Source organism: Salvia splendens, chromosome 18, assembly GCF_004379255.2.
Source record: "Salvia splendens isolate huo1 chromosome 18, SspV2, whole genome shotgun sequence".
Taxonomy (NCBI): domain Eukaryota; kingdom Viridiplantae; phylum Streptophyta; class Magnoliopsida; order Lamiales; family Lamiaceae; genus Salvia; species Salvia splendens.
In genome coordinates, this window is record NC_056049.1 from 12,107,727 (window position 1) to 12,122,313 (window position 14,587).

Genomic DNA, 14,587 nt, shown 5'->3' on the forward strand with positions numbered 1-14,587 from the left:
ACAAGAGTGATGTGTTTTGTGAACAAGAGTGAAATAAAATCAGAATAAGAGTGATGTGTTTTGTGAACAAGAGTGAAGTGTTTTCTGAACAAGAGTGATGTGTCTTTGATTTTTTGCTATATTGATTTTTTTTCTCATATCCATGAAGCTGCTGCAGCCGAAATAAGGTCTAAGATGCGTGATTGAAACACGATTGCAAAGGACACAGCAGAGGACACGACAAAACACGATTTGTAATTGAAACTATCATTTTATCATTTCAAACTATCATTTTATCCACTGAAACTATCATTTGAAACTATCATTTTATCATTTTATGCAAAAGTATCATTTTATCCCCTGAAACTATCATTTTATCCCCTGAAACCATCATTTTATTAAGTGCAACTATCATTTTACTTTCTAGAACTATCATTTTATCCCATGAAACTATCATTTTCCCAAATCTTTTTTACATATACATAACAGCAACTAAAATACAATTCATATGAAGAGTAAATAATTGCATCCATAGCCTCTGAAATTTAGTAGTACCAATAAATACATCCTTCGTTTTACAAAGCAAATAACACACAAGATATACATGAGCATTCCGCAATAAGATTAAAGGACAAACAAGGAACAAGAATAAGATCACGACACCTTAAATCCTATCACAACATTCAGAGATCAAATAATGGGAAACTCCCACAATAGTACCAAAAAAACTATTCTCTCTATGCAATCATCAACCACTCAAAGACTATATGGCACATCTCATATCATTTTTCTGTTAAATCCTCTATATATGGGAAACCAACATCAGTTTCTCCATCTAATAACACATTACGAAATTACTTGTGAGCTCGATTTCTTCCAATCTAGAAACCCTTGAGCAAAGAATTTTACAACTCCATATCCCAAACATCAAAGGATATCATCATCGAGGTTGAAACTGGCTCCACAACTGTCGGAAAGCATTCAAGATAATACAAGAAGCATCTACCATCAATTTCAGCTTCACATACAAGCACATGACCGCAAGTGATAGCAGTATGTGTGTGTAGAAATGCCAAAATTCACAATCTTCACTTCAGCAACTACACAAACATATGAATTGTATTTAGTTGCTGATGGACTCGGACGGGGACGGGTTGTTGGGTTTGGAGGATTTCGTGAAGATAGTGGAGGGAGCGGGAGAGGAAGAGAGGCAGAGCGATTTGATAGGTCAAATTTTGATATATCCGAAATGACAATTTTGCCCTTATATAACCGAAATATGATAGTTTTATTTGATAAAATGCTAGTTTTGTTAGATTAAATCTAGACCACATATTTTAAAAATGTGTGGTGGAGATTTAGTTATAGGGTTATTACATAAATTGGGGTTATCATTATAATGCACCCCTATATATATATATATATATATATATATATATATATATAGAGAGAGAGATGTATTCATTTCTTTTTTGTATCTTTTGTTCTTTGTTCTTTTTAATCTCAGTCCCACGATTTTATCATCCGACGGTTAGATTGGTGCCACGTGTCATTTAATAATGCAGATTTTCAGTTGAATAATGCACACCGACTAATAATGCACCATTATAGTGTAATAATGCAGATCATCTGGACCGTTGATGAATGAGATCTAACGGCCCCTATTAAGAAGAATAAAGGATCTAAGGGATGAATAGGAGAATAACGCTCCCCTATATATATATATATATATATATGGTCTTGTTAGGTTGAGATTTTTTAGCTTAATTGAGAATTGAGATGCATTTTCAGCCACTCATTTTGAAATGTCAACTACAAGTAGATTATATCAACTAAGGATATTATCGTCATTTCATTTCAATAGCCAGAATATCAAATGTCAACAACTCGTATTAAAATGTCAACAACTAAAAAAAAAATTATTTTTTATTTTTTAAAATTTTTTAAAATTTTTTTTTAAATTTTTTTAAATTTTTTTAATTTTCACGCGATGTCAACTACGATGTGTAGCCTGCACATCAAATGTCAATAGCCCTGCACATCAAATGTCAATAGCCTGCACATCAAATGTCAACAGGTTATAGTTGACATTATATGTGTATAGGTGATATGAATCGTATATGTAGTTGACATTATATATGTGCAGTTGACATGAATTATATATGTAGTTGACATTATATGTGTGTAGTTGACATGAATTGTATATGTAGTTGACAAAAAAATAAAAATAATAAAAAAAAATAAAAAATCGAAAAAAAAATTAATTTTTTTAAAAAAATAAAAAAATATTTATTAAATAAAATGTATGATGAAATTACCATTCTGCCCTTTCACAATTAATTAATGTAAAAATATTTTCCATGTGGTAAATTCTGGACCACTCATCTAATAAAAATGAGTGGCTAATAATGCATCTCAATTCTCAATTAGGCTAAAAAATCTCAATTGATCACAACCCTATATATATATATATATAATAAAAGCCAGAAAAATAATCACTTCGGAACAACCCTATATATATATATAATAAAAGCCAGAAAAATAATCACTTCGGAAGCCAACCCAATGAAAAATCACAAATCTCATGATCGAACCAAGATAGGCCAATAAAAGTAAGATGTTCGGCCCAGCCGGCACAATGAATTTAAGTGCTACATAAAACTTCACATAAAAAAATGAAAATAAATTATAATTGTATTTCCACTTAAAACAAAAATTGTTTTTACACTTAAAACGAAACCTATATCAATATAACACAACAAAAAGAGTCAAAACTTGCAAGGTATTCGCTATTCTAAGTTTCTAACCATGCCAAATGGAGTATATAGGTATGAGCCATATTTTGTAAACGGTATTTCCTGCGTTGCCTTCGCCGGAATAAGATACAACAATTTATCTTCAATTCATTGAATTATTTCCATAAATGACCTGCAACATATAAAAAGAAATAGACAAAGAATCAATCATTCTCCAGCTGAGGGCTATGGAAGCATTAATGAGTCAAACTTGAGAGAGAGAGAGAGAGAGAGCATTATATGTTGTGGTAAATCAAAGCCAACTCAAGTCTTCTAGTTACTCATCTTAATATGAATGAATGTATAGCATTTATATGTGTAGTAATGCATGATGAATTTCAATTGAAAAGCTACAGACATTTCAGGTATACATGGGTGGCGTTAGGTAGCCATGACTAATATCAAGAGACTATCCATCTAGGATTAATTTTGGGATTATTTTAGTTGGAGGGGGGAGGCTATGACTAATTATCATGAGACTATTCATCTAGGATTAAGTTGTATGATTCAATCTTATTAACCAAACATGATACATATTTAATCATAAGATTTAATCTTGGCAACCGAACACCCCCATGGAGTATTATCCATACAAGATAAAAGTATCGGACATAACACATTAGCAATGGAAGGCTACCTGGAATATGTTAGATGCATAGTGCACCCATGTCAGGCGGCCCTCCATCAGAATGAACAAGAATTGTGCCACCTTTTCTACCTTGCTTTCTGTCCTTCCGGCTCTTACCGTAGTCAACTGTTTGGTTACTGTCGACATAGTAATGTATAGACAAAAATTATTATATAGGTAATCTGGTCGTGAGTTGATTAGTGTTTTTGAAGGCATAAACCCATGTTGTAGTATCTGCATAACAAGAGTCTTTTATTGCAATGGTGTGTATCAGAAGAATCTAAGGTCCGACTTAAAATTAGAATCGGTTTCGCCTTTTTTCTTTTTGTATCTAATGCAAAGAGGAAACAAAAAGGATACTCACATTTTTACCTAAAGTGAGAGTCATCACATTTCGAAGTGACACTACTAAGCAGTACAGAACAATATAACAAGATCAATTGTGCTCAGCTGCAGTTCATCAAAACAATAAGCTGCTTTAGGAAAATTCGGCAAATGTGAGCATGAAAAACTATTTGGTCGACTTGGTGGCTGGTGCTGTTCATTTAAGTACATTGCTGCCTAATATGTTCTGCTATGGAAAATGAAGTATGTATTCTTCTATAAACATGTGAATCTGTTGGAGAACTATCTCTAAGGAAATGGAGTAGTATTCAAGGATCGCAGGAATAGAAGATAAATTGTGAAGCTTTTAGTACAGAGAAAACAATAAGTCTCTGTTAAGAGCCTCATGCTCCTAACGGTGAATTCCGTCCGAGTTCACAACTATAACACCATAATTCCGGCGCCCTCGTTAAGGGTCGGCGGACAAACGATAGGGCTGGCGCGGAGGAGTCTCCGTCGGCAGCGTTGAGAGTTTAAATCCGTTGATTAATCCGGCGCCCAAGTCTTGGGTCGGCGGTGATCTCCGGAGATAGAGCTGGGCGCAAGAATGAATCTTGTCGGCAGCGATAGATAATTTTGGATGCTTGATACTCCACAAGTGGGCAAACGATAATGATTTTGTTAATTGATTGAATGAATAAAAAAGATAACAGTCTATCCTATTTATAATGCTGCTGACTTAATGAACAAGAAAACAAAGATATAGAAAAGGATATGCTAAATCCCTATAATATCTAAACTAAATAATAATAATAGAGGTTCGTATCAGTCTCTAACAGAGATCAACGCAACCGTGAGGATCATGTTTGGCTCCCGAGAGATTTAATGAGCATCCTAGAGAAGAATCGGTTTTGATAATGAATGAGCATAATGACTATTTTACTAGTCAAGTGGAGTAGCTTTTACCTATTAAAGATTAACAAAATAATCAACTGCTACAAATAATTATAAAGGCATTTAAAATCGTACACTGGAAATCTGGTGGATGATCTCCCAGAAACTGTACCGCAGCAAGACTTGTACTTCTTTTTTGAGCCACATGGGCAAGCCTTGTTCCTTGGGATTTTCTGCAGCAATAAAGTGATGCTAACTAACGCAGAAAACAGACTAAAGATAGAGGCTAAATGCACTTCTGTATTTGGCATCCGTGTCTTGCACTTAATAGAACCTTTTCATCAGGTTGGGGCTCTTTTGTGTTATTTGTCTCTGCATCATTGCCAGATAATTCCAGTTCAAATGTTGTGTCTTGAACCAGTAGCTTGTGATAATCTTTCTCAGCTTGGTGTTCTTCTGGAAAACCTCAAAGATACAACATGAAGCAAGTAAATATGTTGTAAATACAATAGAATGATTGTTAAAATTCAATTGCAAAGAGAAATTCAGCATGCCACGGTTTAAGAAGAACCCATAATGCATTAAGATGGAAAAACTATCCAAAAATAGTGTATTTATAGTTTCTTTCCATCTATATAGGAATACATGGAAAAACTATCCAAAATAGAGCATTTCTAGTTCTTTCCATCTATCCAAAATAGAGTAGTTCTACTTTCTTTCGATCTATCCAAAATAGAGTAATTTTAGTTCCATTTCAATGACGATGCTTTCATACTAGGAGGGAAGGTTATTGGATGCATGCGGTATACCACACACAGCTCAATCAATCACATCTTACATAATCTTGTTGCCAAAGAAAGAGAATAATTTCCTGCTGCATATAATAGCACTTACGAAATATTCAAACTTTTTACAAATTCAGTAGCCCCTAGTAATTAGTACTAGTATTTTATATGAATTAAACCTCGATTTTAAAAAGGCAAACATAAAATGTGCATAGATAATTAAGAAAGGATAAGTTATTCCAGCAGCATACATAATACAATTAGCAGATGCAGAGGAACAATGGAAGATAAAACCAACCATTTCCATTAGGAGTTTCGATTAAAGGAGAAGATTCAGCTTCAACAGCTATATGATCTGAGGATCCTTCTTCAGACACAAGGACTTCTATTGCAGCATCAGCATCCCCACCCACTTGTTGTAGAGCCTACATTGGAAATTAGATACATAAAAAATAAACTTTCCTAGAATAACTGATACCGGAGCAAACTCCATCTGAAGTAAATATATAACAAGCACATATCTTCCTGTTCGTGATCTGGGATAAGAGTGGCTATATAATGCACACGGGGGAGGGAAAGGAGCTTGTTTAAACATAATCACCTGTTCAACTTTTCTAGCATCTTCGCATCCACTTCCGGCCATCACCATTTTGATAGAGTCTTCACATATAGCATTCATTCCACATTCCTCTGTGGATTTCCTTGCAGCTGATTTTGGTTGATTTGATTTAGCTGAAAGATCAGCATCACCCTTTTGACATAGCTAGAATATATCAGATTTAGAGCTAAAGAGGGCAAATTTACAGGTAATATGTGCAAAATGAGATTTAAAATTCCTTTAGAGAGTACAAATCCATGAAAAAAGAAAACCTTTATAACAATCGGCCTAGCTGGCCCAGAGCATGTGTCATCCTTTGTGCGGACACTATTATAATGTTCTCCATCATGGTAAGAACTGCAAGAGTACGCAAACTCAGAGATTGAAAACAAAACATACTCGAAAAGGAAAATCAGCTGGAAGGTCTTTCTTGAGTGGGAGAGGTACAATCAAAACGACATGGGACAATACTGGTTCATAAGATATACCAGGAAATGGGGAAGTCGGAAACTAACTTCAAATGCTACTAATAATATTCAATCTAAGAGCTAAGTTACAACGGATAGTTTAAATAAACAGGCACAGTACTGTACTCCATTATCAATCATAGGTTCATAGCACCTCAATATTAAGCACATGAGTGTACGGATAAAGTCATAAATCATGCATTAATAGAATAGTGTCCAATTATGTGAGTACGGTAATTATTTAGCAATTGGGTGAAAAGATACAATGACCTGATCTAATAGGAAAGTACAAGCTAGTAGAGCATAACTACACGGAAATATCTGCAACTTCTTAAACAGGAGAAACGATACATCCATTAGAAAATGTAGTACACCATTTTTTAATTTTTAAGGAAGAAAAATTCTCCAAGATTCATCATCTCATTGTGTGAGCCAAGGGTAGTAGAATGGACGAAACTTAGGTAAAAAGGGAATAAATTTATGAACTAAAGCAGGATTATACGTTGAGCTGCATAAAGTACAGTAGATTCCCAGGAATCATTTCAACAGGCAAACAAAATTTCCACCTAAAGCTCAACTACAGTCCACCACATACACATTCTAATGAATTCATAGTAATCCGGCAGTGAAGCAGCAGCACAGAGGAAGGGGGTGAAAAGATTTGCAGTCTAGATTTTATAGGACTGGAATTCCCTAGATATCTTACTAAATACTTATACATATATATAATTGTTTGAAGTTTGAATTAGAGGGCGGGTCTAAGTCTAACTATTTCCCACGGAGACCTACATTGTATTATTCTTTCTAATCATTTTTAACCTCATACGTTAGAATAGTAGGGTTCCTCATTAAAATTTATGAAAGTGGGAACAACATTACATATGGGCAGACTTTGGCTGAAATGTTTCAATTCTTTTTCAGCAACCCATTGCAATTCTTAGAGTTAGGACTTAGGACTATCACTAATGTTTCCAGGCAAAACCTAAGAGTCAATCGTTGTCAGCCTCGGAGTTTATAGTTTTAGTTCTTTTTCAACAACCTTATATTGATCCCATTCGTGGATGGATAACTATCCTACCTCAAAGTTGTTGTTGAATAATTGGCTGATTATTGTCAATTATTATCTTTTATTATCTTTAATTTAAGTTTATATTTTATGTGATTTGAACAAAGTAGGAATTGATTCAAATCAATTAGAGGATTCTTGTCTAGTAAACTCCCGTAAATTCTGTGGGAGGATTTGAAGAATGTATTCAGTAGAGATCTAACTTGTTGGCGGTGAAGAACCATAGGCCTCTTCGGAGGATTGTCTTAGGCCTCCCCAGGGGATTGTTTTCTTTGAGTTGAACTCCAGTCTATGTCTTCCTTTTTTGCTTTGTTTTCGTAAGTTTTGTGTTCAACCGCCTTAACTCCATATCAGTTTTACATTAACCTTCTATATCGAATCCCTCGACTCAACCTTAATTTCAAGTTTCCTTCTTCTATGTCAACCTTTATCAATTCCTAATATGGGTAATAAATTAACAGCACATAACCGGTCATTTAAATAAGTATCTTATTCTGACATCATACGTTATTTTCCAATTTAACAGAGATAAGTATCTTACTCTTCATTAATTTTCCACAATGAAGAGCAGGAACACACTGGCGCGAGATGTTACACATGAAGTCTTCACAAAAAACATATGGCAGCTTTTGGATTGACATCAATCTCGCTATGGAGTAAGCTATTTTTTGAGTAATTAAACTATCTTAATATGCAGTATTTGTTATTTTCTTCCAAAACCTCCCCTAAAATCCAATCCTTCATTCCAACTATGAAATATGATTCTCTGAGCATTAAATGCTGTTTGACTAAGTGAACAAACAACTTCGTAGAAAAGTTGTCTGTTCATGCCGGTAGAAAGGACCTAAGTTTCTAATTTTCAAAAAATTTAACGTGTTTTTAAGAAGGTAATACCAATGGTAAGAAATCATATCAGTTACAGCAGGACCTAATGATAAGATATATGCAACATAAATTGGGGAGTTTATAATTTTTGTTGTTAAGAGTGTTCCGAATAGAGGCCAAATTTGGGCATCCCCGTCAACCAATAAATATGTCCCTTTAAATGCAATACACATTACAAATTAGTCATATGCTCCACAAGAATAATACTACCAAAAGAAACCCAAACACGAAATGAAAGACCACTAGCATGAAATTCAAATTCAAATGATATAACATATGAGTACATTTACATGCATTCGGACAAAATTGTCAATCAATACCAAGAATACATAATATGATGCAACCAATAAGCTTTCTTATCACATAACCTTATTGAAAACATTTAAAAAATTTTGAAAATGGGAAAGCTGCCATAACTAAATATGGCTTAGCAACAGGTCTTACAGATGAATCATCGGAGCGTCATGTTTGTCAAAGTTCTGTATGTACCACCGAGGAGACATATTCTGCGAAAAATTGAATAAGACTATTAATTAATCAACAAAATCTAAAATAATATATATAGAAACTGAGCACACAAAGGGACTACTTGTGCTGCTGAAAAGTAGCAAAATTTAGAAATTTCAATTTCCATGTTTTGAACCATGGAAACATAACATACTCTATGAATGCATATGTTACTGTGAGTGACAAGAGAAGCTGCTTGCAGCTCCATGTTCCCTGCCCAAGTACCATCCTCTCCCATGGATTGGCAATATTCATCAAAAGGAATTTCATCTTCCACAAAAGGCTCAAACATTTCGCGGTTTTCCTATTAGATGTAACACATCAATCAGACCAATAACAGGTAAAACTATGTTAAAACAAACTTATTTACCATCCCCGGTTCTACAAGTACTTGTTACTTACCATCTCACTAAGATATTCAAGAAAATCTAAACCCTAAACTCTATAACCCCGAAGAACGACCACAAATCAAACTCAATATAACTAGAGAACAACAATCATCTCATTAACTAAACACCATCATCACTATAGTAACAAATGCAAAACCTGCTGATGATCACAACACACTGAAACAGCAAAAAAAAACCCCGTTTCTCATAGATTCACCTTAATAAATTCCACCACCATGCCACGATACTTCTCATGCTGATCCTCATCGCCTTCCAATTGATCAGCCAATGCCCTACCCTCAAAAAAAATCAATTAATCAGAATCCAGATCATATTCATCACTCAACACACACATATCTTCCAAAAAAGCCAAAATTGAACGCACCTGAAAAAGCAATTACCATCTGCAGTCACCTGAATTATCTTCAAACTCAAAACATCAAGCTGCTCCCGCAATTCAGAAACATCGTTTTGCTTCCCTCCCCGCTTTTTGCTCTGTTCACAACTCAAAACGAATATCAAACCGCAAAAGTAGGAAAATTAACAAAATGGCATCACTGATAGCAGTAATACTGATGGATTACGTGGGTCTGTTTGGCAGGTTTTCTATGTTTGGGCTTCTGATGCTTTGCTTTAGCCATGTATTTTGCCGTCCCTCGCCGCCAAGACACAATTTTGAAATTAGGGGTTGCAATTTTCCAACTGGGATTTGCTTGGTATTTTGATATCAAGGGCTTTCTTTCTGATGTTCTTTAGCTCACAGTATGATCTGTTATTTAATTTAATTTAATCCAAAAGAATATTGTTATAAATTATGATCGACTACATTATTTGAAATAGTGAATTTATATAACTGATAAGAATGAAGCGAATTTTTTTTTAGGGATTTATGGATTTTCCTCCTATTTTTTTATGAAATACTAGTACTTATTTTTTCCATTGCAAAATAGTATAAACTGACCAAACCAAAAGATGTTAGTGTTTTTTTTTTATTTCTTATTCTTTTATGGGATATTTATTTTTTTCTCTTTTGTCCATAGATGAAAAGAATGCAAGGAAGAAAAATAAAAAATTTATGTGCATCGATCTCATATTTTGAAAAAGGCGAGAATTTAATCTTAAAAACAGGAAGATCATCCAATTTAACGTCAAATTCTAAAATCTCTCATGCAAAGCGGGGTGGATTACTTTTGGGACAATAGATTTAGGACCCGTTTGATAGCATAGAGATACCAAGATAAGGTTTAGTATCCATGTATTTCCATTCATTTGGTAACAAAGATACTTCTATCTCATGGCCCGTGTTAACACGCTAAGCCTGTCTAGGCCCGATGAAAAACCACTATTTCCCTCATTTATGTATCTCACCAAATTGGTGAGATATGGAACTATTCAACCTTGTTTTCCACGCTGCCCTTCATTCCATTTCTACCACCGCCCCATATCCTATCACCCATGGCAACACTCTAGCTGAAGGCGGTGGGCCTTCTGACGGTGCACTGCCGACTCGATCTAAGACCCTGCAATTTGTTCTTCTCTCCTTCGATGGGTACTCCTGCGGTAGTGAGGGCGTCTCTCAACGGCCGCCATCGTAAACTTACCGCCGTCGCACCATCTTTTCCCGCCGTCGAGCTTTGAGGCATTGATATTGCAATTCTAGATCTGCCTGAGCCTTTTCATCTATGTGTTGGGTCCTTCGCCAGAGGCAGTGAATAACAACGGCTACGGCTCCTCATTGGTGCTCTGTTTTCTTCCAGAACCGAGCATCTACAACTGAATTCTTGACGAGATGAACAATTTATCAATTCGTCAATTGTTGTAAGCTTCTTCATACAGGTTTCTTCTTCTAAGTTTTGAATTCGGTATTTTTTTAATTGATTGCTGCTCGATGGAAGATTTTGATATTGTTGGCATGGTTTATGCAATTTGGTAGTAGTTGAATTGAGAATTTAGTGATTTTGGGCGGAAATTGAAGTTTTGTTGTTCATTCAAAATTTATTTTTACGGCTAAACCTGTTAATTATGTAGCATCTTTGTACATTATTTACCTTTCGGCTTTGAGGTGAATTAAATTCAAGCTTTTGTTGTTGCTGAAGATGGTTAGCTAAATGGACGTGGATTCAAACTATTGAAGCAGTTCTTATGCAATGAAGAATGCTAGAATCAGTTTATTGCTAGGGTCAAAATACTAACTTCATTCATTAGAATGTAGAAGAAGAAGCACTTAACATATTCACAATGTTTTGGGTGAAAATGGTAGATTATATGCAGAATGAGATTTATAATAGACCTTGAATTCGTACTAATAGGTTTGTTAAAATGGCAATTTGGGAGGATGTTGACACCTGCTTCAAGAGGCAACAACAAGAAAAGGAAAAGTTGTGGCTTCAAGCAGAGTAATGAGCAGCGATTGAGGCGGCCACTTGCAGAGAAAGAAGATGGTCTAACGAGCGAAAGGCGAGCAAGGAACGAAGATGGACTGATGCTAAGGATGATCCTATGGCTAAGGCTGAAGCTGAGGTTTTGAAACAGAATGCTTGAGTCTGGGAACAAATACATAATCTATCCTAGCTTCCATGATTTGTATAATCACTTTGATTTTGTGCTATCCTTTGTTCTTTTCATGTGATTGTTACATACTTTGGAATGTCAAAAATTCAAATTGTTTAATTGATATAAACATATGCATATTACATATTATTAAGAACAAGGGCAACAATGTCTTTTCAGTTGTATACATGACATAATCTTAGTTATTATTTTATCTATCAAACAAATAGTATAAAATCTTTATCTTGTCTTAATCCTGAGTTCGGCCCTCATTTGTTATCAAGAGTTACATATCTTGTTATATCCTATCTGTGCTATCAAACATGCCCTTAAGAAATTAATCAATGATGATGTCAGCAAATTATCACATTCGTTATTTAGCTCTCTAACACCGCGTATGCTATTTTTGACTTATTAATAGGCGCACATTTTATCGCAACCTAGTAAACATGATATTTGGGATATGCCTCATGAATATCTAGAGGGGCTAGTATTGTTATTACACTGAATTGTGTATCGGAGTTTCGGTTTGATAATATCCTCAAGATGAGTTAAAAAAATTGTTACTCCACGTAGAAGTTCACCATATTTCATTTTAAAACCAATTAATAAATGAAGTTCATGAATTAAACCTTGATTATAATGTTGGAATCGTGTTTGGTTAATGAACTTTGACCAATAATAAATGTGATGAGATATTTAATTTTCTAAAATTAAATGTAATTGCGACGATCTACTTTCGGAGTAGATGACCGTGGTATATTCATTTTCTTCAAACCGATTCCCGGTGAGTGAGAAATTATGAATTAAAGTTTGTCACAATTGTGATCTATAAATGAGCTATGAGATAAAACCAAGGGATTAATTAAAAGAGTTAATTATCCCACATTGGTGGAGAGAACCTTATTAAACATGTATTTAATAAGATGAATTATTACGTGTAATAATTATACTGGACTAAGATGGGCAATAGAGCCTACGCGTGCACGCTGCCTCGTCACGAGCCGCGAGCCCCATCTGCTGGGTGCCATGTGTCAAACGGTCCACGATAGACCCCAACGCATAGCGGGTGCCAAAAGGTCCACGACAGATCCCGACGTATAGCAGGTCCCAAACGGTCCACGATGGACTCCGACGCATAGCGGGTGACAAAAGGTCCCCGATGGACCCCGACGGATCGTGTGCCAAAAGGTCCACGATGAATCCCGTTGTGTAGCGTGTCCAGATGCATCATGACTCTCTAGCTCCCGTAAAGGCTTGTAACCCCCGGCGGTTACAGTCAAGCCATCATAGCACACATAATGGTTGTTGACTCCATCAATGCCCAATGGGTGCACTTGTCCTATAAATAGGCAGTCACTCCATGCATTGCATACGACACACAACCACAAGCAAACTTAGCATATCATTTGCATAGTTCTCTCCCTCTCTTTGCATAGTCTTCCGTCGAAGCTCTGCCCTCGCTATCATCTAGTTCGTCGGAGCCTGTTCTGTTTGCGGTGCTGCAACGAACAAGACGAAGCCGTTTTATCTTTAGAGATGACACGCCAATCCGAGAGCACTACCGTGGCGTATCTCGTCTTGCGGAAAGATGACTCCTCAAGTCGGCTTACATCTTTATGGTTTATTATTTCGAATTCTTCTTTGTAATTTCAATTCAGTTTATTTCCGTTTAATTTATCCATTCTTCATTGGGTTGTATTACGCCCGATTAGTGTATCTTTGTATCACAGTCAATCTAAAACCAACAATCGCAAGACGAGATATACTTGTCGTTGACGAAGGAGTTTGGACTTTAAACTGAATCTGAAACTTTCGAAACTAATACCTTAGCTTGGACAATCTTGATATATATCAGATGGATGTTAAAACTGCATTTCTAAATGGTGACCTTTAAGATGAAATCTATATGGAACAACCTGAATGTTTTGTACTACCTAGACAAGAGAGAAAGGTATGCAAACTGGTTAAGTCCCTCTATGTATTGAAACAATCGTTATTGCAATAACACTTGAAATTTAATAATGTAATGTTATTAAATAGATTTAAAATCAACGAGTGTGACAAATGTGTCTACATTAAGAACACTGATAATGGATACTTTATAGTGTGCCTCTACGTTGATGATATGTTAATCATGGGTAGTAACACCCAAGTGATTAACGATACGAAAACCATGTTAAAGAGAAACTTTGACATGAAGGACATGGGTCTAGCCGATGTGATTTTTGGAATGAAAATTCTAAGAAAATTTGAAGGAATCATCTTAACACAATCTCATTATGTTGAGAAAGTACTAAAGAGATTCAACGCCTATAATGACATGTTGGCTAAGACGCCTATAGAGCTCAATGTTCACTTGAGCAAGAACAGGGGCGAGCCCGTGGCATAAGATGATTATGCATGTCACGACCCTATTTCGCTAAGGATAGCAAAAACGGGTAATCCGCGACTAATAAGAGGGATTAACGAAACGGGGAAAGAAAAAGGGGCAGGACTCAAGGAACTTGCAGAAAAGGCCAAATCGATTAATACCATAAAATGGAAGCCAAGTATTCAATTACATGGTCTGAGAAATAGAATAATCATCAACTAAATCAGAGTTCGATGGTGAGACTTTGAAATTCTCACTTAACAAAAGTACAGCAGAATAAGTCCTTACTAAACGACTTCGTGTATGAAGACACGAATCTCGAGAGATCCACTTAATTAATTAATAA

The 14,587-nt window shown here is 35.5% G+C and overlaps 1 protein-coding gene across 2 annotated transcripts; it reads right to left on the minus strand.

Moving 5' to 3' along the window:
* Positions 1–2,564: 2,564 nt before the first annotated feature.
* LOC121777400 (OVARIAN TUMOR DOMAIN-containing deubiquitinating enzyme 7-like) lies at positions 2,565–10,219 on the minus strand. Of its 2 annotated transcripts, none has more exons than XM_042174647.1 (12): positions 9,902–10,219; positions 9,703–9,812; positions 9,535–9,610; positions 9,083–9,232; positions 8,866–8,927; positions 6,276–6,360; positions 6,007–6,156; positions 5,704–5,830; positions 4,955–5,085; positions 4,756–4,853; positions 3,412–3,539; positions 2,565–2,907 (listed from the first exon to the last, which is right to left on the minus strand). In XM_042174647.1, exons 1-11 carry the CDS (start codon positions 9,956–9,958, stop codon positions 3,422–3,424), a joined length of 1,164 nt encoding a protein of 387 aa, XP_042030581.1. In that variant the 5' UTR covers positions 9,959–10,219; the 3' UTR covers positions 2,565–2,907; positions 3,412–3,421. The 2 variants fall into 2 exon arrangements, with proteins under 2 accessions (XP_042030581.1, XP_042030582.1); XM_042174648.1 differs by having other exon boundaries at positions 4,955–5,076; positions 9,902–10,167.
* Between the last annotated feature and the right edge of the window lie 4,368 nt (positions 10,220–14,587).